Consider the following 23,313-nt stretch of genomic DNA (forward strand, 5'->3'; position numbering starts at 1 on the left):
TGTACATCTGTTTTCACTTGAAGCCAGGGACTCAAACTGGACTATAACATAGAAAGAGGGGTCACATTAAGACAAGTTGCTGCTAACTCTAATACTTACTCTTTTGAGTTCAGGTGAAGGCCTTAACCCAAAAAACAGAACATTAAAATTGTGGTGTCAATCAACAGCAGTAGAATTCAAAGCTGAAAACTAAGATTTAAAATGTAAGGGACCTGATTCTAATTTCACTCTGGTTCTACATCAGTGTAACTCCAATGACTTAAATGGAGATATTCTGTACTGGTGTAAATCAGGAGTAAGACCCAACATATGCAGTATTGTACATGAGGAAATGCAAGGAGATATTAGATCTAGCTAGTTCTATATTGTTAATTCTTGATTGAATAAATCTAGCACTGTAGAAAACTGAAGATTTTAGTAAAAACTGTGAACGCAACAGAGCAGCAAGACAAAGGACAGTTCACAGGGATAAGGATTAGGCATGTTGCCTTGCTATTACTATTATTATAGTGTTTTTAATGTGTTTATCCCTGTAAAATCTTTGTGCCACTACATGAAGGCTATTTAATATTAAATAACCTATAATCATATCTCAAATTTAAAACAGACAATTAATTTACAAATCAATTAAATGGACTCCCTCCATCAAATAGCTCGATAAATTGCTTTTGGGTCTGCTTGACTAGGAGTTGATAACAGTTAATTTCAAAGTTGGTTGACTAGAATTAGGGACGTAAGCCCATACTTAAGGTTCTTATAAATAGGCTTGGAAGGATTAAATTTTTACCAGTAAATGTGAGTAAACATCAACTTCGCCATACACCCGTCCCTCCCGAACAGAAAAAATATTTTGATCGATAGTAACAGAAATGAACAGATAGGCAAAGAAAGAAAAATGATGTTTGAGAACTTAATAGAATCCCATTTTAATGTGTATAAAATATGTTATAGAGCTGTGGTTACAAAATTGTCTGATTCCTCCCCCCCTCCACAATTTCACACAACTGCGACAATTTAAATTGTTAAAAATATAAACAATGCTTAAAAAGAAACATTGATTTTAGCTGTCAAAATTACAAAAAAAAACCCTAAAAATTGAATTCTACCAAGCCTACTTATAAATGGCCTGTTTTCCAGTGATGCTGAGCTCTTGCAGCTCCCATTAAAGTCAACTGCAGCTACTGTTGCTCAGAACCTCAAACAAAAAAAAATCAAAATATTTAATTAAGTACATAAACATGGATTTAAGTACCTACATTTTGGTACCTAACTTTGAAATTTTTGATCTGAGTAAACCATGGCCCTCCTGTTGGACCAGCAAGTGGAAGTGAGTTTCACAGCCAAGGGTCCTGAGCTTGGAACTCCCTGCATCAAGCAACAGCAGTTTAAATCTATGGATTATTATGGGGATGCATTTAAGCTGATCTTAACTACCATGGTGGTTTAAAGAGGGAAAGGTAGTCTCTTAAACAGTCCAGTTCTAAACTATATAGTACATCAACACCTTGAATTGCACCTGGAACTAGACAGGAAGCTAGTACCGTGTGTGGGAACAGGTGCAATATAATCCATAATGTTGACACACCGTCTAGGTAGACAGCTGCATTCTGCACCAGCTTCCAAGTGATGTGCAATTACGGAATTACCCATAGAGACCACTGCAATCCTCCAACCTGATTAACAATATGCCAGAAGTGTTCATGTGTCAACAGAATATTCAAACATGCACACTCACCTTTTCTACAACACCCCAGTTCCACTAGAATGGAATACCTCATCCATTCTCAAATCCTCTTTCAGCCATAGCTTAATATCACACATGAAAGAAAAGCACTCCTGGACTTTCTCTTCTGAAAAGTGTTACATACGTGCATATAAATCAGCTAATATTAATAATATTAATAATACGTGCATAATAAATCAGCTAATAAATCAGCTACATTTTCAAATACTTTAAAAATTTTCTAAGCACCCCACACTTACTCAGAGACTAGTAGGGCACCTGCCTCACTGAATTTGCTCAACTGGATGGAACACTTCTGGCCAGACAATTAAAGGAAATGTTTCCTCTGGAAGACCTGACTTGACACCACACAATGGTGAGGAGGTTGGTCAACTCGCAGCAGCATCATTATCAGCCGGAAGCTTTCCACAAACACCGCCCCCGCAAACCAAACCAAAACCCCTCTCCATGTACAGACTATCTAACTGCACTTACACACACTTTATACGTATATACCAATACGTAGTTAAGAGCTCGCAGAATAATGAAAAACATCTATTTGTGAATAATTATTTCTTGATAAATTGCTAAATTTCACAATAAATATTATTTACAGTGTTATTTGAGCAACCCTAATTTTCATATGTACATAGTATTGCCTATGTATGTTGGTACTATACAAAATCTCTGACAAATTGGAGAGAAAAGAACTATTAACAACTAACTCACCCAACCTCAACACCTACCCAAAAAAAAAAAAAAAAGTCTTTCCTTCTGTTTTCTCTCCCCGTTTTCTGTATTTAATTCTGTCACTGCAGCATAACTCAAATGGCACCGATAATTTAATGAGTCTTTATTTTTTATTTCAGTCTTTTATTCAAGTAGTTCAGATAAAGTATATTTCATCTTCACTGCCCTTTCTTTTGAAATGTCATAAAATGAGACATATGCAATGAAAAGATGGAATTTGTATATTACATTAAATCCATTGCCTTCCTGCATTATCATTTTACTCTAAATAATCCTTCATGAGAAAATGAAACATGAAAAATGTCATATATCTCACCAAGTAACTGCAATTTCCTTATAATCAACTCAGCTTCATTCAGAACATTTGTCTGTGATCTTATTAGTCTCAAACAGATATTAATTGCAAAGGCATTTAAATAGTAGTTTTCTTTGGGTAAGGACAAGTTTTCCAGAGTGTTTGATCGAACATAATGGAGGGAAAAATCTAGAAACAAGTTCTCCCTCTGCTTAGTGATCTTTCACCTTTTGATTTTCAATTCTGCGAAATGACAAGAACAGCAATTCTGTGTGAAACTCAAAATGGAATGTCCCCTCACCTGAAAGCACTACACACCATTGGCAGGCTGCAGATGGAAAAGGTCCCAAATTGCTGTATCTCTAGCATGCAGGTGTCTGGGAGCAAGACTGGCACCCTTTTGGCATGGATATACTAGTAAATCAAAATCAGCATGAGAACTACTCTCTATAATTTATATAGAATAATTGGTGGGAGAAAGTCCAGCAGGTGAACAGTTTCAGACATTTGTACTTCACTGAATTATTTTTAAGATACAACCTATTATAGCCTCATATAGGGAGTAACAATAATTCCCTATATAATGTTGTCATAACCATACAGCTAAGGGTAGCCTAGAATTCCTCCTTACCTGTAAGGGGTTAAGAAGCTTAAATAACCTGGTTGGCACCTGACCAAAAGGACCAATGCGGAAAGAAGATACTTTCAAATCTGGGGGGTGGGGGAGAGGCTTTGTTTGTGCTCTTTGTGTGTGTGTTCTCTGGGGAAGCAGAGAAGCATCAGGTCAGAAAACTCCTTCTCCTAAAATCATCCTAAAATGAGTCTCAATATTGCAAAAAGAGTAAGTAAATAAGGCAAGGTGCGCTAGATTATCTTTTGTTTTTAGCTTGTGAATTTTCCCTATGTTTAGAGGGAGGTTTATCCCTGTTTTTTGTAACTTTAAAGTTTTGCCTAGAGGGGAATCCTCTGTGTTTTGAGTCTGATTACCCTGTAAAGTTACCTTCCATCCTGATTTTACAGAAGTGCTTCTTTTACTTTTTTTTCTTTATAATAAAAGTTCTGTTTTTTAAGAACCTGGTTTACGTATTTGGTTGGTATATTAATTCTCAAGCCTCCCCAGGAAAGGGGGTGAAGGGAGGATATTTTAGGGAACAGGAACTCCAAGCGATCCTTTCCCTGAATCTTTGTCTAACTCACTTGGTGGTGGTGGCAGCAGTACCCATCCAAGGACAAGGAAGGATTTGTGCCTTGGGGAAGTTTTTAACCTAAACCGATAGAAATAAGATTAGGGGGTCTTTCATGTGGGTCCCCACATCTGAATCCTAGAGTTCAGAGTGGGGAGGGAACCCTGACAAAAGTAATGATATTACAGGCCAGAAAACTGTGTAAAATAAGAGAAAACCCTGGAAACTCATGACAAAGTCCTAACATAGTGGTTTTAAAGATCATTTTCTTTAGATCTACAGTGCTAGTAAAAGAGAATCTGTTCTTCAAACATTTGTACCTGACTGAATTTCCTAGATACTAAATTTAATCACAGTATGTTTTGTGAATGAATCCACTTTGAAAATTTCAGTAGTACCAGTGGGAAATGATAATGCAGCTAAGCAAAGCTGGGACAGCCAAAACACTTTCATAATAGTATGCTAATCCCACAAGGATGGGCTCCATCAATCCCAAATCCTGGGCAAGCAATGTTACTGTGGGAACACAATACAAGTGAATGCCAGTATTTGCAAGATCTGAATAAGCACTTTTGTGCTTTTTCTCCCATGATGCCCCTCACACCTGGGAGGAACTCCCCATAAAAGTATGCAAAACTACCTCATTATCCTTCTCCACATCCCCCCTTAAACTCTTTTTTGCCACGATGCCTACAAAAAAAGTGACATATTAGGCTGCTGGTACGCTGAGACAACTGCCTATCATGCTGTCAAATAGGATTTGTATTCTCCTTTTTTTAAAGTAACTGTACACTAGCAAAAATAATTATAATAGTAATCCGTTCCAATGGAAATAAAGTACAGTGATATTTATAGTCTGTGCCAGAGTTATAATGACTGTGGGGTGAGAAGTGAAGTGTCACAGCTTGTTCCACATGTTTTTAACACTGTTTCTAAGGCTCTGGAGGCTATTAAATTTAATGAACCCATCTGCTATGAAATAGAGGTCCAACCATAATCCGTTTTCTCAGTGCCATATCATACAGATGGCATTCCATGTTCCACATCCCCAGCAGGAAATTTCATGCTCCTCTTTAAGTGCAGAGTTTTGTTTTGGTTTGGTTTGATGTTTGGACCATCTTTTTGATCTGTGGCATTTTATTGTGCACATACTGTCCATACAGTGATGCACATGAAAAGTGTTAACTCATTAAAATGAATATTGCCATCTCTTACAACTTTTTTCTAGCAGCTCTGACAACCAGCCATTAGATCTGTGCAGTAATACTCTGTGGCTAATGCAATCACTGAAAATTCCCCTAATGGCATAAGTTCCAACACTAGCACTGGAGCAAACACAAACATGTAATTTATCAGACATAAAAGGGTTTACTTCAAGAGCTGAAAGGTTATGTATGTGTGTGTACACTGAAAAGCACAATTTATCCATAATATATTTGTTTACATGCCTTAGAAATTGTATATTTGGTGCACACCAGCAGGGAAATTGCAAAATTAATTCTTATTTTAAATGATCATATTCCCATTGGTTCATAGCAGATTTTATTTTCTCTCACATGCCCATTTTCTTTCCAGGGTTCTCAATTTGTCTGTTTATTGGGCTGTGCCGCTCTTATACCTGTTCTGTGTGATCTGGGACCCTAAGCTCTCATTTAAGTGGCACAACATTCCTTGCACTGATTAGCACCCAACTGCCAAGCATAAGTTATTCAAGTTGTGCATTAGCTTACAAAAAGGAACACATTCTATTAATGATATTTTGAGCTGCACCTAAAAGATAATGAGCGTGCATGAATTCTATTCATTTGAGAGGTTTATATATTTACAATCTTGAGCATTCATTATATTTTGTCAATTGATACACAGGATCTTATTGGATTTAACATAATTAATGTCGTTAGCAGTAATTTGTTTACTCTTGATACAGCAGTAAAGCTAATGGATTAGAACAGTTGAGTGGAAAACTGGAATGTTTAATTATAGTGATTGGAAATTTTGGGCCAGACAGTTCTCAAAACCTCTGGGGAAGACTTTTTCAATAGAAATCTCCATGATGATTCCCTGAGAGGTGCCCCCACATCATCTCATCGGGGGAGGAGGGCAGGTGCACACACACCTCTTTGTTTTTGTGTGTGTGTTGTCTTACCAGTGTAGAAGTCACAGGACCCTTCTCCAAACCTGTTAGAGCCCAAATTAACTGCAGGAGGCCTTGGTCATCTGAGAAGAAGGCCTGTAGCTCCAAATAGGCTGTGGCTCCTGGCAGTGTTACTTCAGTGGAACAGCATTACCAGGGATCCCTCCTAGGTGTGCTGTATTTGTCAGAGATAAAATGAAAAGGTAATACATGCTAGGGTTGTATTATCTTTTCCAGGTAAATTAATCCAGGCTGGAGGGTAGACGATAGACATTCTCCAAAACCCATTCTATCTCCTCAAAGACACCTGAGTTGCAGAGAGAACTCTGCAGAGCTGTGGAGTGGAAGAGACAAGGATGCTGTGGAGGGGCCTGAGCCCCCATCTGCCTAATGGAAAGGCTGAGATCCATGCATGGGGAGTTTGCTCCACATTGAGATCAAGTGGGTAAACCCAGGCTATTTATCAGAGAAGGGAGAAGAGTCTTCAAGGATTCAAATCCTGCCAAATAAATCCAAAAGCTCTCATTAAAATTAGGATCCACGACCAAATTCAATCTACAAAATTCAATCTATAAAACTTGGTCTGGTCTACACTGGGAGCGGGGGGGAGGATCGACCTAAGATACGCAACTTCAGCTACGAGAATAGCATAGATAAAGTCGACGTATGTTAGGTCGACTTACCTCGCGTCCACACAGCGCGGGGTTGACTGCTGCCACTCCCCCGTCAACTCCGCTTCCGCCTCTCGCTGCAGTGGAGTACAGGAGTCGACGGCAGAGCGATCGGGGATGATAAATCTATCACCGATGGATCGATCACTACCCACCAATCCAGCGGGTAGTGTAGATGTACATAGTGGCAGTGAGCAGGTGCAACTCTCATGGGAATTTCTGAGCCATAATCTGGGATAACAGCACTCTCCTGTGAAGAGCAATGAATTGCTTGATTCTAAGGGACACTGACCTGGAAGCAGGGGAGGGTGTGTTTCTCTTGCCCTTCCCACCCTAATTAGGGGATGAAAACAGGAAGCATCTGCCACTCCCAAGATAATTTGTGTTGGAGCAGCAAGAGCCATTGTTCAAGATGGGGAAGTGGCTATCCGGTGCACCCTAAACACTCAGAGAGTCAGAAGATAGAGAACAGGTAATAGAGACCCTCCCCTTATGATAACAAAGTTAGCCAGAGTTGTCCCAGGGGCCTGGGAGAAGGTGGGGTATGGGAGTACCAGAGGATTGTTATCTGCAAGATTGGATTATACAGGACATTAATCTCCAAGAAAACTTGCAGGGACTTTAGACCCATCCTCTAAAATCAGCCATGCACAGTTTCATTGACAATTAGTCTTAATCACAGGATCATGAGGGGCAGGAAAAAGATAGGGCAGTGTAAGGAAGATAAAGCTGGAAAAGTAAGTACAACACAATGATAGCAGGGGCCATGGTAAAAAGTGTGGGACCAAAAAAAAACTGTCATGAAATCAAATTTAATCATTTATGGGTTGTGTGTAAATTCTCTTTTCATAGATGTTTATAAATGGTATTTACTAATATTCACTAATATAGTTATGTCTAATATTTACTTGCTGTGGTGACAGAAGATCTTTCCATACTTTCTATGAAACATTTTAGTGGGATGCAGTACTGAAATACATAATCTACTAAAAAATTCCGGCCCTGGGCACCTTTTACCATGATAAAAATGCTAATTACATCCACTTATGATAATAGCACAATTAACTCATGCCAGAAAAGGTATGTGATGATATCTCTGGGAATAGAGTCTAGTTGCAATCGGGTAAGACTTAATTTTTATTCCTTCATAAAAGCTCCTACATGCAATGTGTGCAAAGGAAATTGAATGGCATGTAGTTTATAAAACCTCAACTTAAATTCTTGGAAAGAAAAGAGATAATAAAAGCTTAAGACCTAATGTAACTTATGCTGCATCCATGTGTGTTACACAGAGGGCCTCATGTATTTTGCAATTCTGGGGCTGTGGAATTGCCACAGAATTAATTTTTTGCCTTACAATTGTACTCCAGAAACTCAGCTTCCATTTTATTTTTATTTTTTTACAAAAAATTATGTTTCTAGCCTGACGGTTGCAGAGATAATCTTGAAAATGTGACCTGATTATAATGCCTGCTGGATTCTGCAGAGAGCCAGAAACAATAGTTGTGAGGGTTTGACTAGATTTGAATTTTCAGTGAAGGTCTAGCACAAATCAACTGATTATGAATTAAAACATGTTAGTTAAACAACTGTAACTTTCAGAGTAGACACTTCAGAAATATCTGTTTCAAAACACAAGCTTTTGTTCTTAGTTATATTCAATCCTAGGCTAGAGCTAATTGAGTTCCCCCCCTTAATCCTGCCACTCATGGGGGGGAATGAGGTGCTGAACCAGACTGCCCGAATGTCATCATATGAGCCCGCCAGCAGTGCAAACACAATGAAAAAGCATTTACTTGAAAATAATCATAAATGAATTTTATGCCAGTGATTATTTTGAACTATACGTTAGCAGGGGTTCTCAAACTTCATTGCACCACAACCCCCTTCTGACAATAAGAATTACTATATGACCCCAGGAGGGGGGACTGAAGCCTGAACATGCCCAAGGCCCACTGACCGGGTGGGGTTGGGAGCAAAGCTGAAGCCCAAGGGTTTCAGCCCCAGGTGGGGGGCCCGTAGCCTGAGTCCCAACACGCAGGGCTGAAACACTAAGACTTCGGCCCTGGGCCCCAGCAAATCTAAGCCAGCGTTGGCAAACCATTAAAATGGGGGTGTGAACCACTTTGGGGTCCCAACCCACAGTTTGAGAACCACTGCATTATAGCTCTGTGTGCCACTAGGAAGGATGTGAAAGAAGATAACATTGTAGAAGGATTTAGAGACTCATACAGGGGTCAAATTAAGCCTGCTGGTGATGACTCAAGTCAGTACTTTTTTTCTGAAGGCTGCCATCTTGTGCTTCAGACTCTACAATGTCATTAAAAAAGTCTTTGCCTTTATGGATACAAAAGCCACAAGAATGTGAACTGACTGCAATCAATGCCGTAATGTCTGCCTTAGCTTGCAAGAGTTAAACTGAAAGAGTTAAACTGCCCCATTCATCTCAGTGTGGTCTTAACCCTGTAGTTATTCTAAATGTTAATGCTGTTGACTTTTCTATTGATGAAAGAAGAGGGAGAAGCATCTCATGAACAGCTGCTTAAGCTCCTGTGAGTGGCGTCTTATTTTGGCATCTAGAATTCATGAACATTAATCTGTAGATGGAGCCTACTTTGTGAGCAAAGCTCAGGTGCATATTGCTACTCCACTTTCCCACCCTCCATTTCAAGATCTGATATGTATTGTTCAAAACAATGTTCCTTTGCTACACTGACCTGATGGCTAGAATTGTCAATAAACCTTGCTAGAACTCTAATAAAAGATGCTTCAAGTTACTAGTCATTTGCCCCTTATCACATGCCTGAAAAGGCCCATTAAGTGATTAACAGTGAGGCAAATTGTAAATGTGTATGAAAATGAAAAGCCCTCTTCAGTTACACAGAGGAAATATACTATGCTATATCTATATATATATAGTATTACATCACTGCTGTTGTGTTACGAATCTCTGCCTGACTAGTCCACCTCTCGCAAGTCACTGTCCAAACAGAAAGAAGGTGGGACATTTATTTACATATTTTCAAACATTTTCTCTATATACCTCATTCTACATCCAGGTGGAATCTCTGGTACAGGGAGCCCTTTCCTTAGCAGAGAGATTCGAGGAACAACCATGGTTGCCAACAGTGTCAGCGGGACATCAGTAAGGATTTGTTTTTATTACGGAGGTCATGGAAGTCATGGATTCTGTGACTTTCTGTGACCTCCGTGTCTTCTGAACCTGACAGTGCACCTGAACCGGGGGTGCCTGAGCAGCTCAGCCCCCTCCCCTGCCCTGAGACCACAGCAGCAAGAGTTTGGGGGGGGCCTCAGGGATGGGGTTTGGGGTGCAGGGCGGTGGTTACCTGGGGGACTCAGCTCCTAGCTCCACGTGCTGCCTCCATCTGCAGGCACCGCCTTCGCAGCTCCCACTGGCCGTGGTTCCCAACCAATGGGAGCTGAAGAGTTGGGGCTTGGGGCCAGGGGAGGCAGCACGTGGAGCTAGGAGCTGGAGGTCACTGTTTCCCAGGAGCCGGGTAGGGAGCCTGTCCCAGCCCTGCCAACCCCCCCAAGCACCCCTGCGCTGTTCCCCCACACACACACAGTGAGCACCCATGGCACCCCTGGGCCATCCCCCCAAGCTGCCCCCCCCCCCCAACATGTTTTAGTCAGAGTTAAAATAGTGAATTTTTGTTTACGGCCCGTGACCTGTCCATGACTTTTACTAAAAATACCTGTGACTAAAACATAGCCTTATTTAGAAGTTTACCATGGGGAAGCAGCTTCTATTATGATTTGAGCTGTACGAAACAATTATCTGAACCATAGCTTTTACAGTAGGGGAAACTGCAGGCAAAACATTGCACTCTCTCACATTTATATGAGAGAGAAAATTTTCATCATGAAAACTGACAGTGGCCTCAACTGGCCAAATTTCACCCTCTGATAAATCCACAAACTTTCACTTGCAAATATTCACAAAGTGAAAACTGAGGCACCAGTCCTGGGCTAGCTTTTTTGTACCACAGTTAGTGACGGAGGCCATATTTGTGCCTCTCTGTTTCTTGTGCTGCCCAGTTTGTGCCTAGTTTAATCCGCAATTTAAGGATTGTTCTTTACATCTAATTACATATGGCCCCAAGGAGCCATTCCTTCAGCCAGGGACCACTGGGGTGTCAGGATGCCACCACATCCCCCTTCCCAAGCCACGTTCACTTGCATTGACAAGTTGTAGCTGGACATAGAGTGATCAAAATGTACATTTGGAAGGAACCTCAAGAGCCATCTGGTCAATCCCCTGGCCCCACACTGAGTCAAGATTAAGTGTACCTAGACCATCCTTGAAAAGTGTTTGTCTTTCCTGTTCTTAAAAACCTCCAGTGATAGGGATTCTACAAACCCCTTAGGAAGTCTATATCCTCCTTTGAAAACCACTCATTCACAATATCACACAAAATGAACCGCCACTCTCAAGTAGTTCCATACTTGTTATCAATCCCTACTCAGGCATAACATTACAGTTGATTGCCTAAAATTAGGCACATACATGCCGAGAGTCACCTGTAAGCGGCTCTATTTTCAGAAGTGCTGAGCACCCACATCTCCCATGAAAGTTGATGCACCAATAGCAAGGTTGAGGACATGGCGCTGGGACTTTCACACAGATCTAGTTCTGAGAATGGGGATGTCCTTTACAATGCTCCTTCTGCACTATTTTCCCAGGGCTTGAACTATGGTTCTTTCCATTTATCCTCTTCCTGTATAGTCTCACTGTTGATTTGGGAAAGAAAAGGGATTTACCCTAGAGCACCAGGTATAATGGGGCCCTCAGGCCTTACCAAAATATAAATAACTACTAATCAAATTAATCAGAGTCTAGGGGTGGGAGGAGAGCACAGAAAGCAGAGCTTTAAAGTGTTTTATTTTGATTGAAATAAATCAGCATTCATTTGGATTAAGATTCTTTATTCAAGAATGTAACAGCTCAACTGTTTTTATTTTCCCTGATTTCTCCTCCAAACTGCTTCTCTAAACTCACTCTGCTGTTCTCAAGTAGGTATTGCATTTACTCCCTCATGCTGTATTTAGTTAGGATTATAAACAATATAAGTGGACTTGGAAGGATTAGATTTTTATCTGTAAGTGTCAGTAAACATCTATTTCTCCATACACACACAAATTGATGAAAAAGTATTTCCACCAATAATCTTAATTTACACATACTCAAAGAAAGAAAAATGCTGCTTGAGAACATATTAGCATTTGACTTAAGGCTATTTACTTTTGAATTTTGACATATGATGTTGACAATTTGTGCTTTAACTGTTCTAAATAGGAATCTACCAAATTCGCGGCCATGAAAATTGTGTCGCGGGCCATTAAATCTGGTCTCCCATGAAAACTGGTCTTTTGTGTACTTTTAACCCATACAATACAATAGGGTAAAAGTATACAAAAGTGTGCTAATAAAGTTTGTGGATGATACAAAGCTGGGAGGTATTTCCAGTAGAGATAAGGAGGTTTTAGTACCATTATACAAGGCACTGGTGAGACCTCACCTGGAATACTGTGTGCAGTTCTGGTCTCCCATGTTTAAGAAAGATGAATTCAAACTGGAACAGGTACAGAGAAGGGCTACTAGGATGATCCAAGGAATGGAAAACTTGTCTTATGAAAGGAGACTCAAGGAGCTTGGCTTGTTTAGCCTAACTAAAAGAAGGTTGAGGGGAGATATGATTGCTCTCTATAAATATATCAGAGGGATAAATACCGGAGAGGGAGAGGAATTATTTAAGCTCAGTACCAATGTGGACACAAGAACAAATGGATATAAACTGGTCATTGAGAAGTTTAGACTTGAAATTAGACGAAGGTTTCTAACCATCAGAGGAGTGAAGTTTTGGAATAGCATTGCAAGGAAAGCAGTGGGGTCAAAAGATCTTTCTGGCTTTAAGATTAAACTCGATAAGTTTATGGAGGAGATGGTATGATGGGATAACATGATTTTGGTAATTAATTGATCTTTAAATATTCATGGTAAATAGGCCTAATGGCCTGTGATGGGATGTTAGATGGGGTGGGATCTGAGTTACCCAGGAAAGAATTTTCTGTAGTATCTGGCTGGTGAATCTTGCCCATTTGCTCAGGGTTTAGCTGATCGCCATATTTGGGGTTGGGAAGGAATTTTCCTCCAGGGCAGATTGGAAGAGGCCCTGGAGGTTTTTCGCCTTCCTCTGTAGCATGGGGCACGGGTCACTTGCTGGAGGATTCTCTGCTCCTTGAAGTCTTTAAACCACGATTTGAGGACTTCAATAGCTCAGACATAGGTGAGAGGTTTTTCGCAGGAGTGGGTGGGTAAGATTCTGTGGCCTGCGTTGTGCAGGAGGTCAGGCTAGATGATCATAATGGTCCCTTCTGACCTTTGTATCTATGAATCTATACAGCATTTCTCATACTAGGGGTCCTGACCCAAAAGGAGGTTGGCAAGCCTATTGTAGGACGGGTTGTAGTATTGCCACCCTTACTTCAGCACTGCCTTCAGAGCTGGGCGGATAGAGAGCAGCAGCTGCTGGCTTGTTTGGGTTGCAACAAAACACACTCTTTATCCAGGTTAAAGAGAAAGAGGATAAGGAAGAGAATTGACCTCTAAGACATAACTTACAAGGAGTTTTCACCCAAAGGCATCAGAAATACAGAGACGAAAGAAGAGTGTTAGCAGAGATGCAAAATAAGATGTATTGACTACTTAAAGCATAGGAGATATGAGAGAGAGAGAGAGAGGGAGGGAGAGAAACATTATGAGAATGAAAACAAAACACTTTAGATTCTACCAGCCCTCTCCCCATTTCAGAAAATGTCTTGAAGCAGGGAACTTTGAGGCTCTATGTACTTTTTACCCTTCTCACCCTAACGTTTCAATGAAGAAAAGGAGGAGTGCAGATTAATCATGCTTTTAAGTGCTACTTATTGGTAAAACAGGAAACAGGAAATAAGTGGATTACATCCAAAACAACATTTCCAAATGGGACTATTTTTTTTCCTCTTTGGTAACTATAGATGTTCATATTTGTTTTAAATTATTCTGTCCAAGACCACAATTCAGATAAAAGAGGAAGACTTAACTCAACCTAAAACTGAAATAAAACAGCATCTTCAATTATTTTTTCTGGGACATTTTTATGATGATTTTACTTTAAGCTTGCTGGCGGCTCAACAGCCTGGCAAAGTTTAAAACCTTCCCCCCCACTCCCTTAAAAAAAAAAAAGAAAAGAAGGGGGGGGCAGGGGCTAGGGAGGGAAGGTTTGAGCTCACCTGATGGGGTTTTCTCAGTTTGCCCGGTTCTCATGAGGATTAAAAACAGTTAAAATAAATGAACAGCTTTGCAGCTGCTGATCTGTGATTTCTACTCCTCAGAACCAATATTTGTAACCATTTCACACTAAATTAAGAACATTTGCTGCAACTCTTGCTTTATGGAGTGCTTCTACAATATGTTACTCCCAATTAGGTAAATGAGAAAAAGAAAGAAAAGAAGCTTAACCAAGCTGCTGAAACCAAATAAAATGAATCTTTACCTGGGTCAGACACAACTTGCTAAAAATATGATCAGTAAACTAACTGTCGTCATTTCAAAAAAGAAAATCTGCATTAAATCTAATGCTTCCCAGGTGCCGAACCTGAAAATTATACATCAGTAAGGTAACCAGTCATCTACCAACCAGAACAAAAAGGATTTGTCCTATTTTAATATATAACACGTACAACATTTTCAATATTCTTCAATTGAAAAATCTTAGTAGTCACCTAGTCATTGGCCTACCTCTGTAGATTAAATATATTAACAACTATTGCAGAAGTCTCATTTAATGTAGTTTATAGTTAAATTTACATTCATTTAAAGGCATTTGGAAAATGATGATTACTACAAGTTACTAATCTTTATATTTCTGGTCATGTCTAGCAACCAAACTAAACATTTGACGATCATAAAGGCAACAGTGACTGTTACTTTTTGGGTCTGACCTATGCATTCCTACATTATTTACAAATGTATAAACACCTACTAACTGCTGTAACTGGAATTAGTTCATTCAAATCTTGTAAAACTTAACCCCCACCTAGTGACAGTCAAAGGGTGGAAAGATGCACAATTAGTATTGTTAACCACAATAGCAGGTTTAAATCTAATTCCTCATCTTCTTCTGTAAGCATGTGTTTTAAATGCTTTCTCATGCAGACTTACAGTGCTGTCGATATATGCTTCAGTCCATACCACATCATGCTCTTGATCAATAACCTTTGGTCGGCTAAGAACATGGAGGTATTCCATGACGTTCTCCTGCACGTCAGCTAATGTAGAGATCTGAGTAAAAAACCCTGTGAAAACACAGAGATTCCAAGTTATGAGGCTGACAAAAAGAATTAAGGAAGATTCCAACAATAAATATGATGCATGTTATGTCTGCTGTGTTTTCTGTTTAACTATCTCCAAAGGAGACATGCAAAAGGACCATATTTGATGAGAAGCAGCCTTGTCCAGTATTAATTTGTGAAAGCAGAAGTCTGTGAAACAGTGTGTCAGCCTTTGAAGGACTCAGTTCCTGAGACTGTTCTACACCATTGCATAGCTTATCCTAAGTGTTTGGTTCCAAGACAGTTTTGCGGTTTCATGGTAAAGTAGAAAATATGGGATTTTTTTTCATGGTAAATACTTAATAAAAATTAGAACTGTATTCACTCTTTACAACATTATACCAAACCATGCAAAACTGATCTAGTTTCAGGTGTCAGTTTACAGAAGTGAACTGGGGTCAAAATGGGGAAAAAATAGTCGTGGTACTCCATTTCAGACCTGTCCACACACTCAATCCCGGGTGGCATGGAATGTGAATAAATTCCTGATACCGTAATACATTCTTTGCAAATGGCAGGGGCCAATGAGAATAGAATCAGAATCACTTGGGTAAATAATCACAACTTTGAATCATAAACCTTGAAACATGACACCTCCTAAAGGCAGTATCCTGGCAGCAGTGAAATGGGGAAGGCCACAGCCACCTACAATGTCATCAGCTTTATTCCCTTTCAATGCTCAAATGCAAAGTATCCTTACATGTCCTTGCCCTGCCAATCCCATTTAATCCAAATATGACAAAGGCCTGGAGCAACTCCAAGGCCACAGCCCTGCCCAGACTACTGTATGCGTTTACCCAAATTTACCCTCATCTACACTACTGTGTCTGGATCTCCATTCAACACCAACCCTCTTCTCTACTACCAGAGGACGGATGCCTAATGGACAGGAAAGAGGCATTACCACAACTCCTGATCTTTGAAGGGTTAGAGCACCAGCCTTCACATGGTGATAGGCAGCTGGAAACAACAACTGTTGAGCTGTATTTAGTAGAGAGGGAAAAACCAGATTGGATAAAACAACAGACCAAAATCTTCCATCAAAGTTCCAAGTGGAACTTTTGACTTTTCAAAAAGCTTGACTAACTTTTTTTCCTTCCTCATTTTTGTGACCTTTAATATTTTCTAATTCCATCCAGCATCAGAAGTACAAAGTCTGAGATGTCTAGTTAATTACCAAACCTAAAGGTTTTTGGATATACACGGTTACAGTGGGAGTCTGGGACTTAAGACATCTCAGCTTGCTCTGTGATTGTAGATAGGACATTTACAGTTTTCTTCATCTTTAATATGGTTTCATTTATGCTATCTACCACACAGGTTTGTTCTGAAGCTAAACTGAGTAACATTTATAAAGCAATTTCAGATCCTTGGAATTACAGTATTCTTCAACTAAGTGTACAAAAGTTTGGATTCTCATTTGACATAACCCAAACTTCCACACCTTTTAAGGTTTTTATACATTTCTATCATTAAATTTATCACATTATTTATGACAAGTTTTTTGATCCACTTCTCTTTCATTGTTGGTTACATTTTATAACTCTCTGGCCATTATAAATATAATGCATGTGAGGCTCCCTCCTGCAGATATGAAATAGTCCACAGAAGTGAAAGACCGTGTCAGTTCCCATAGGTGTAATGGGAGAATAGTACCTCACAGGTGTGTTGTGAGGATGACTACATTAAAGGTTGTTAAGCAGTCAGATACCATGGTAGAGAGTGCCATAGATATTTGTGCTGAGAAAAATCAGTAACTCAGACTACTTCAGCCATCCATAATAAGGCATTTCACCTTATTGGTGACTACAAAAATACCTCAATCTTCAACGTAAAGTCCTAGACCGTGGCTCACCAGAATTGCAGAACCTGCACTAGGGAGAGGTGCAGATGCTGCCCCCTGTGCCCCCACACAGAACCTGCTCATCAGAAAGGAATTTGGAAGCAGGCACAGCCAGAGCTTGATACTCCACCAGTTACTAAGCATGGGAAAAATACATTGCCCTTTTAAGTGGGGGAAGGTGGCAGATTGTGCTTTCCCGCCACCACCCCGAACAGGGAGCTCCAAGAGAGATCATGATTCTTTTAGGCAGATCTCACCCACTGCTCCTCTGTGAGGCACTGTATCTCTGCACCACAACTTACTTAGTGCTATTAGCATGATCTAGCCCAATATTTCTCAACGACTGATCCGTGAACCGGTGCCGGTCCCGGAGACCTCCTTGACACAGTTTAGCAAGCTGGTCCCTGGTATCAAAAAGGATGAGAAACACTGACCTAGCCCACCCATCTTTATGGTCAGAGAGAGTCAGAAAAGATGATAAAACAGTACAAAACAACAAATTCTTGGCTAGACAAACATTGTAGCCAATCATAACTCACTCCTCTTTAAAGCTTGTCCTCATGTGCCAACCAATAATCCATGTGTCATTTGATACAAATATGGCATGTTTCCATATATATAGAATTCCTCTTGTCTCCAGACCATGAAATTATAGCACTTACATGAACAGAGCAAAGGTGTATGATGATGTGGCTCACTCTACATATCGGAAATATGTGGATATGAAATAAGTTAAAAAAACTATTTTCTTTGGTGCATATCTTCAATGCTCAACCAGCAAAGACAGATGGGACACTTACATTTCTCTGAGGGCAAAGTTCAGATAAATTTGGTCGCCTTATCCATGAATTCTTATTCTTTCAAATATTTTAGCTTTTATAATTTTTTAATTCTGCATTTCCTGGCATTGTATGATTTGGGGAGTTTGGTTTGTGTTAAATTTTATTTACTAATTAGAATGTTCTATAAGGATATTAACTTACTGAAACATATTCTCAGCCTTAAATTTCACTTTAAAGGAGATGATTTGTTTTTGGTCTGGTTTTTTTTGGAGCTTTTGAAGCCTAGCAGCTTAACGACTGACTCAATCTTAATTGGGAAATCTGTTCTTGGGAAAACTACATTCTGTATAAATGGTGGAAAGAAAGAAAAGTCTACCGTTATTTCATGAGTTATTGATTGAGAATACTTTTGGGAAAAGGTAATATGTATATTAGCCTTTCTGACATGCTGAGCTCTCCATTTTTGTGGCTGCAGGATCGCTGCAGCCAAAACGTGGGCTTTCCCTTCCTGTCAGCACTAACACACATTTCATTATCTAGCCCTTTTTATATTGTGTAAAGGTCACTACATACCTAAAATCTAATTACTTTTCAATATAAACTATTTATGTATGGAACTCAATAAATAAAACCCCCAAAACATTTTGGTTTCTAAGACCTTTCATCAAGGACTCCGAGCACTGCACAGTTGTGGGTAACTATTATTTTTATTTTATAAGAGATAGCATACATTTTCAAAGGTGATTTTGAAACACCTCAATTTTGGGGTGTTCACCTTGAGACATCTTAAAAAGGGAGACGCTCAGCATCTTTATGGGATCTCTGGTTGAGCACTCAAAATAACTAGCTATTCATGGAAATTTAGGCAGGTGAGACGGACACACAAATAAATTAACTAACTTTATCTCCATCTCCTCCTTTTAGGCCAGTGTGTCAGTTGTAGCTGAGGAAAAATCCACCAAAAGCAAAACTAAATTATGCTAAGGAGCACACAAACCCTTTTAAAAATGTGCTGCTATTTCTAAAGCCTCTGGATAGGGGACTTAAAATAGGGAGTATTTCCCCCACACATATACCCCTTTTTACATTTTGTAATTGTTTTTCTGAATAATCCTTAAAGAGCATGGTTTAGTCATGAGTTTGTTTTAGATATTTCCACATGACCTTGAGTTATTATTCCAAAATGTATTATGTATTATGTTTTGAGACTTCCTTGTATGTTTCTTAATGCTTTGTTTTATATAGTGTACAGTTTATATGAGCTTATTACTATTATGTATTATTTCTAGATAGTTCCTCAGGACCCAATCAGGGATCGGGCCTCAGTTGTGCTAGGCACCACGCTACTGACAACACATGACCAGCCCTGCCTTCACAGAGTTCAAATTTTAAGAGGCCATTATACATTAGATCCTTGAACAATTAATAAAAATAGAAGCAGATTACTAACTAGAGTAGAACCTCAGAATTACAAACACCTCAGAGTTTCTATGCAGAAGAAAAATGCTGTTTACTCTTTATTTTTTTAGTAGTTTACGATTAAGACGGTGCTGTATTGTATTTGATTTTTTTTTTTCCGTCTCTGTTGCTGCCTGATTCCATACTTCCGGTTCCAAATGAGGCATGTGGTTGACCACTCAGTTTGTAACTCGGAGATTCTACTGTATCATAAAAAAAACTTTATGTGTATATGTGCCCAGGACCACGGAGAGATTCTTATCCAACAATTTTTTCTTTTCCACATATTTTCAAGTCAGAATTACAGGATACTTTTAATGTTAAATTTCTATTAAAAGTACTACTTTGAATATTCATTTAACAAGTTTCTGAATTTCTAAGACTCGAGCATCCTTCATTCACAAGTCCTTATGCTACCTTTGAGATAAAGCTTGCCTCCATAGAAAGTCAGCATAAGCTAGGGTGCCCCATGCAAGGTTTTTATGTCACTATGTTTCAGATAAAATGGTCTTTTCCCCCTCTTTCTTTTTTATGCAGGAAGAGAAGACAGTAACTCCTGGAGGTCGGTGAAGGATGGAACAACAGACATGACCCACACTAACCCAACAATAATTTAAACAACAATCAACAGGGAACCATGTGGTATTTTGTACCAGCTTTTTTCATTTTAAATTTGTGTATATGGCAAGATACAGGGTCAAAATACTGAGAATGACAAACATTTTCCTACTAACTTTATTTTGCAGATAACGAAGGGATATGTTTTGGTATTGCCAAAATCCCTTTTATGGCAATAGAGATATCCAATTAAGGAGGTTATTCTTGTCCATATCCTATACAAATACACAGTACTCTCTTTTCAAGATACACAAAGAGGCATACACACACACACACACATTTGACATTTCTAGGCACCATGACACATCTGAAGTACTTCATTTCTTTTTGGAATAGTGCATCATACTCCAAAGGATCTGAACAAAACTGTATAACCAAAATAATTTTTCATGACATAAGCCAGTGATGTAGATGAACATGGGGTAGAAAGTTGAGACAAAAAAAGTGTGTTACGGGGCTTAACCAAATGCATTTAATCAGCTAGGCTCAGCCTATTAAAATTATTGACCTTTTTAAAAATGTCTTTCTGTAAGAGTTTTTGTTAAGAAATTTAATTTTTGATTGATAATAGGAAGTAGGTGAGGACTGGAGTCATAGCTGTAACCATATACATTCTCTTTATTTTCCTTTGTGGTGTTCTTCTCAAAGCTGGGTTTGAGTTTGCACTGTAGGCTTTTGAATGTTTAGTCTCCCTTTTAATGTGTTTATAGATTTCATGGCTCATGTTAAAAGCCTGCAATCAGTTTATAATTTCCATGAAATTATAATTAATACTAGAATTAGCTGCCTATTGTGAACTTTTGGCTCATGCTTTCCAGGTAGCATTGATTTATTTACTTTCTTCCGAGACATAGTAGTTTTCCCTGAACTTTAACTTCCACTATAATAAAGTGTAATGAGTTGCCACAGCCTGAGTGATGGAACTCCCCAAAATTTCTGCATACTTGTTTAAATGTTTATTTTTGCATTTTCTCCCTTGTAAGTTGTTATATTAGAGTTAAGGCCAAGGGGAGGCAATGTTGCTGTATTGCACTTCCACCAAGTATTTGGACTGTTTGATTATTTGTGTGTGTAATACTACCATATGTCACAAAAGCCAATCCTCAACTGAATCACACACTCACCCATTATATGAAACTGTTATCCAGGGGATTTCAGCTCCTCCTTCTTTAGACTTTGAGGTTTAATCAGGAAATAAAGAGTTATGCACTGAAATCCTTGAGCACAGCTGCGAAGCCTATGCGAGTTATACCAGATAAACCTTTGCTTTAACTTACACATTCTTACAACTTCCTCTTGCTGCTTGGTACAGAAGTTATATCATCTAAGATTCACTTTCACACACAACAACTACTATTTTTTTAGGTAATAAAAGTTCTTCCAGGAACTATATGCCATTTCATAAGACTCTAACATGATGTTTCATAAAATTATTTGGTTAAACATTAAATATAATTTGGTTAAATGATTATCCTCTGAAATTAGACTTCCTTTCCATACTGCCATTATCATAAGATAATAGTGATTTTCAGCCAAATGTCCACCAGTAGCATTAGATCCCAAACAGCTCAAAACAACAAACTATTTTCAACAGTGCACTGTGTACTTGATAAGAAATGTGTCCCACTTTCAGGTCATGGAACAAAATGGGTGCAGTGTTCTTGTAAGGAATACAAGATTAGAACCTAGTCTCCTTGGACAGGGACTAAGGAGGGTATTCATCACCGCATTGAAGCTGTAATCCTCCCCAGCAGAATACCCCCAGCAAAAGGGGCTTTCCCAACAAGGTGAACAACATGCGTAACTGTCTCTGTGCCACTTGCTGCAAGAGCCCACAGTGCTGGAGGTGTTGGGATGATGCTGTTTGTGCAAGGGGATGTAGCTGGTGCTTCCTAGACCTCAGCTATTTCCTAATAATATAACAGGCCATGGAGCTGTTGTCATTAAGGCACAAGTTGGGCAAACCCTCAGGACTGCACAGCTTTTTTGCTAGGCTTGCATCAACCCCAAGATAAGGAATGCACAAGCTTCTCTTCCTTTGTCCGTTCACCAGGCTCTGTGGTGTGGCGGAGATGAATCCCCTCTTTTGTCCTCCTCTGTGTTTTGTAAAGGGCCCACCACACTGAGGGTGCATAATTAATAACAAACATTCAAAAGAGGGACTGTCAAATGATTAAACTGACATACTTTTATCATATAAATATTTGTTTCATACCCTCTGTTTTGTAAGTAACCAAAAGTTTAAGGCCTATCTTTATTTTTACAGCTGGCCAACTTTCTGTTGAAAGTGACTGTTGAGAGAGATGCAGTGGCTGCATACTTTAAAACTTGGCAAGTTGAGCATTGGGAAACTTTACACCTTTGTTCACTTTAAGATCCTGGTAAATCTCCACTTTTTTTTTTTTTTTTAAACTTCATGTGCACTTGCTTACAGAAAAATGGGGAAAATTATTGTAAATTTCATAAACCATTCTACTGGGGCTTTGAGGTCTTGATTCTTTTAATGTATTTAAAATGGTTTGCTGCTTAGCCTCATTAAGCCCATACTCCCTCAAGATATGCCCTACTTAGGCATAAAATATAGCAGAGAAATGTGGGGGAAGGGGGATGGGTGTCTCATGGTTTAACCATTAGATTCCAGAAGTTAAAGAACTTTTGCAAGGTGGTATGAATTTCCCTAGTGATCCTTTTCGAAAGAAAGGATTTTGCTGTCCACAATGCAGTCAGCTGGAAACCTTGCAAACAGCCTTCATCTATGCTGTGCTTCCAAGGGGAAAATCACTGCAAGGAAAATTGATTTTAGGGCCATTGACCTCAGTAACAACAACACGCTTTGGCCCACCCATGCAAGAAGTAAACTGCAGTGCAGTCATTCAGCCAATCTGCAGATCGGCTTTACTAGGTCTCTTCTCCCTGAGCTGTAATATGTCTTTTCACTAAAGAACTTGGCTGAACCAGAGCTAAAAAATCGAAGGGAAAGTTCTGAATCTCATGTAACTTGAGCTGAAGATGGTTGTGCTGCTTCCTACAGTGTCAGATCCTAGACTCTATAAATGAATTACAGATCAGAGATGGAAGACCCTTGTGTCAGGGAGCAAGTCATATAACCGATGCAATCTGAGATAAAAGTCTAGGGAGACGATAATTAAAATAAACCATTCAGATGACACCTAATGGCCAGATACTGCTCTCATTTACACGCTCATTTAAGTCTGGAGTAGTTTCATTAGCGTCAGTAGATTTTATCCAGATTTACCCGGGTGTGAGAGAGAACCAGATTTGACCCCCTCTGGTTTAGAAAAAGGCAAACCTACAATATTCTTCCATCAGAGTATACAAAAGCAAAGTGACGAGAAGTCTACTGTGTTTGTTGCTAGTGATGGTGAAGAACAAAGATGTGCACTTTCCCTTCATCAGGAACGAGACTGACATGTACCAGATGAACTAGTCAGGCAGCTCCT

The 23,313-nt window shown here is 39.3% G+C and overlaps 1 protein-coding gene across 4 annotated transcripts in view; it reads right to left on the reverse strand.

The window, feature by feature from the left end:
- The window catches only part of CACNA2D3 (calcium voltage-gated channel auxiliary subunit alpha2delta 3), an 869,947-nt gene that overhangs the window by 219,499 nt on the left and 627,135 nt on the right, over positions 1-23,313 (reverse strand). For all 4 annotated transcript variants that reach the window (XM_074957772.1, XM_074957774.1, XM_074957773.1 and 1 more), the window contains one exon: positions 14,982-15,115. In XM_074957772.1, coding sequence (XP_074813873.1) covers positions 14,982-15,115 — 134 coding nt within the window. The remainder of the gene's footprint in view (positions 1-14,981; positions 15,116-23,313) is intronic.

Source organism: Natator depressus, chromosome 7 (assembly GCF_965152275.1).
Source record: "Natator depressus isolate rNatDep1 chromosome 7, rNatDep2.hap1, whole genome shotgun sequence".
In the NCBI taxonomy this organism is placed as follows: domain Eukaryota; kingdom Metazoa; phylum Chordata; order Testudines; family Cheloniidae; genus Natator; species Natator depressus.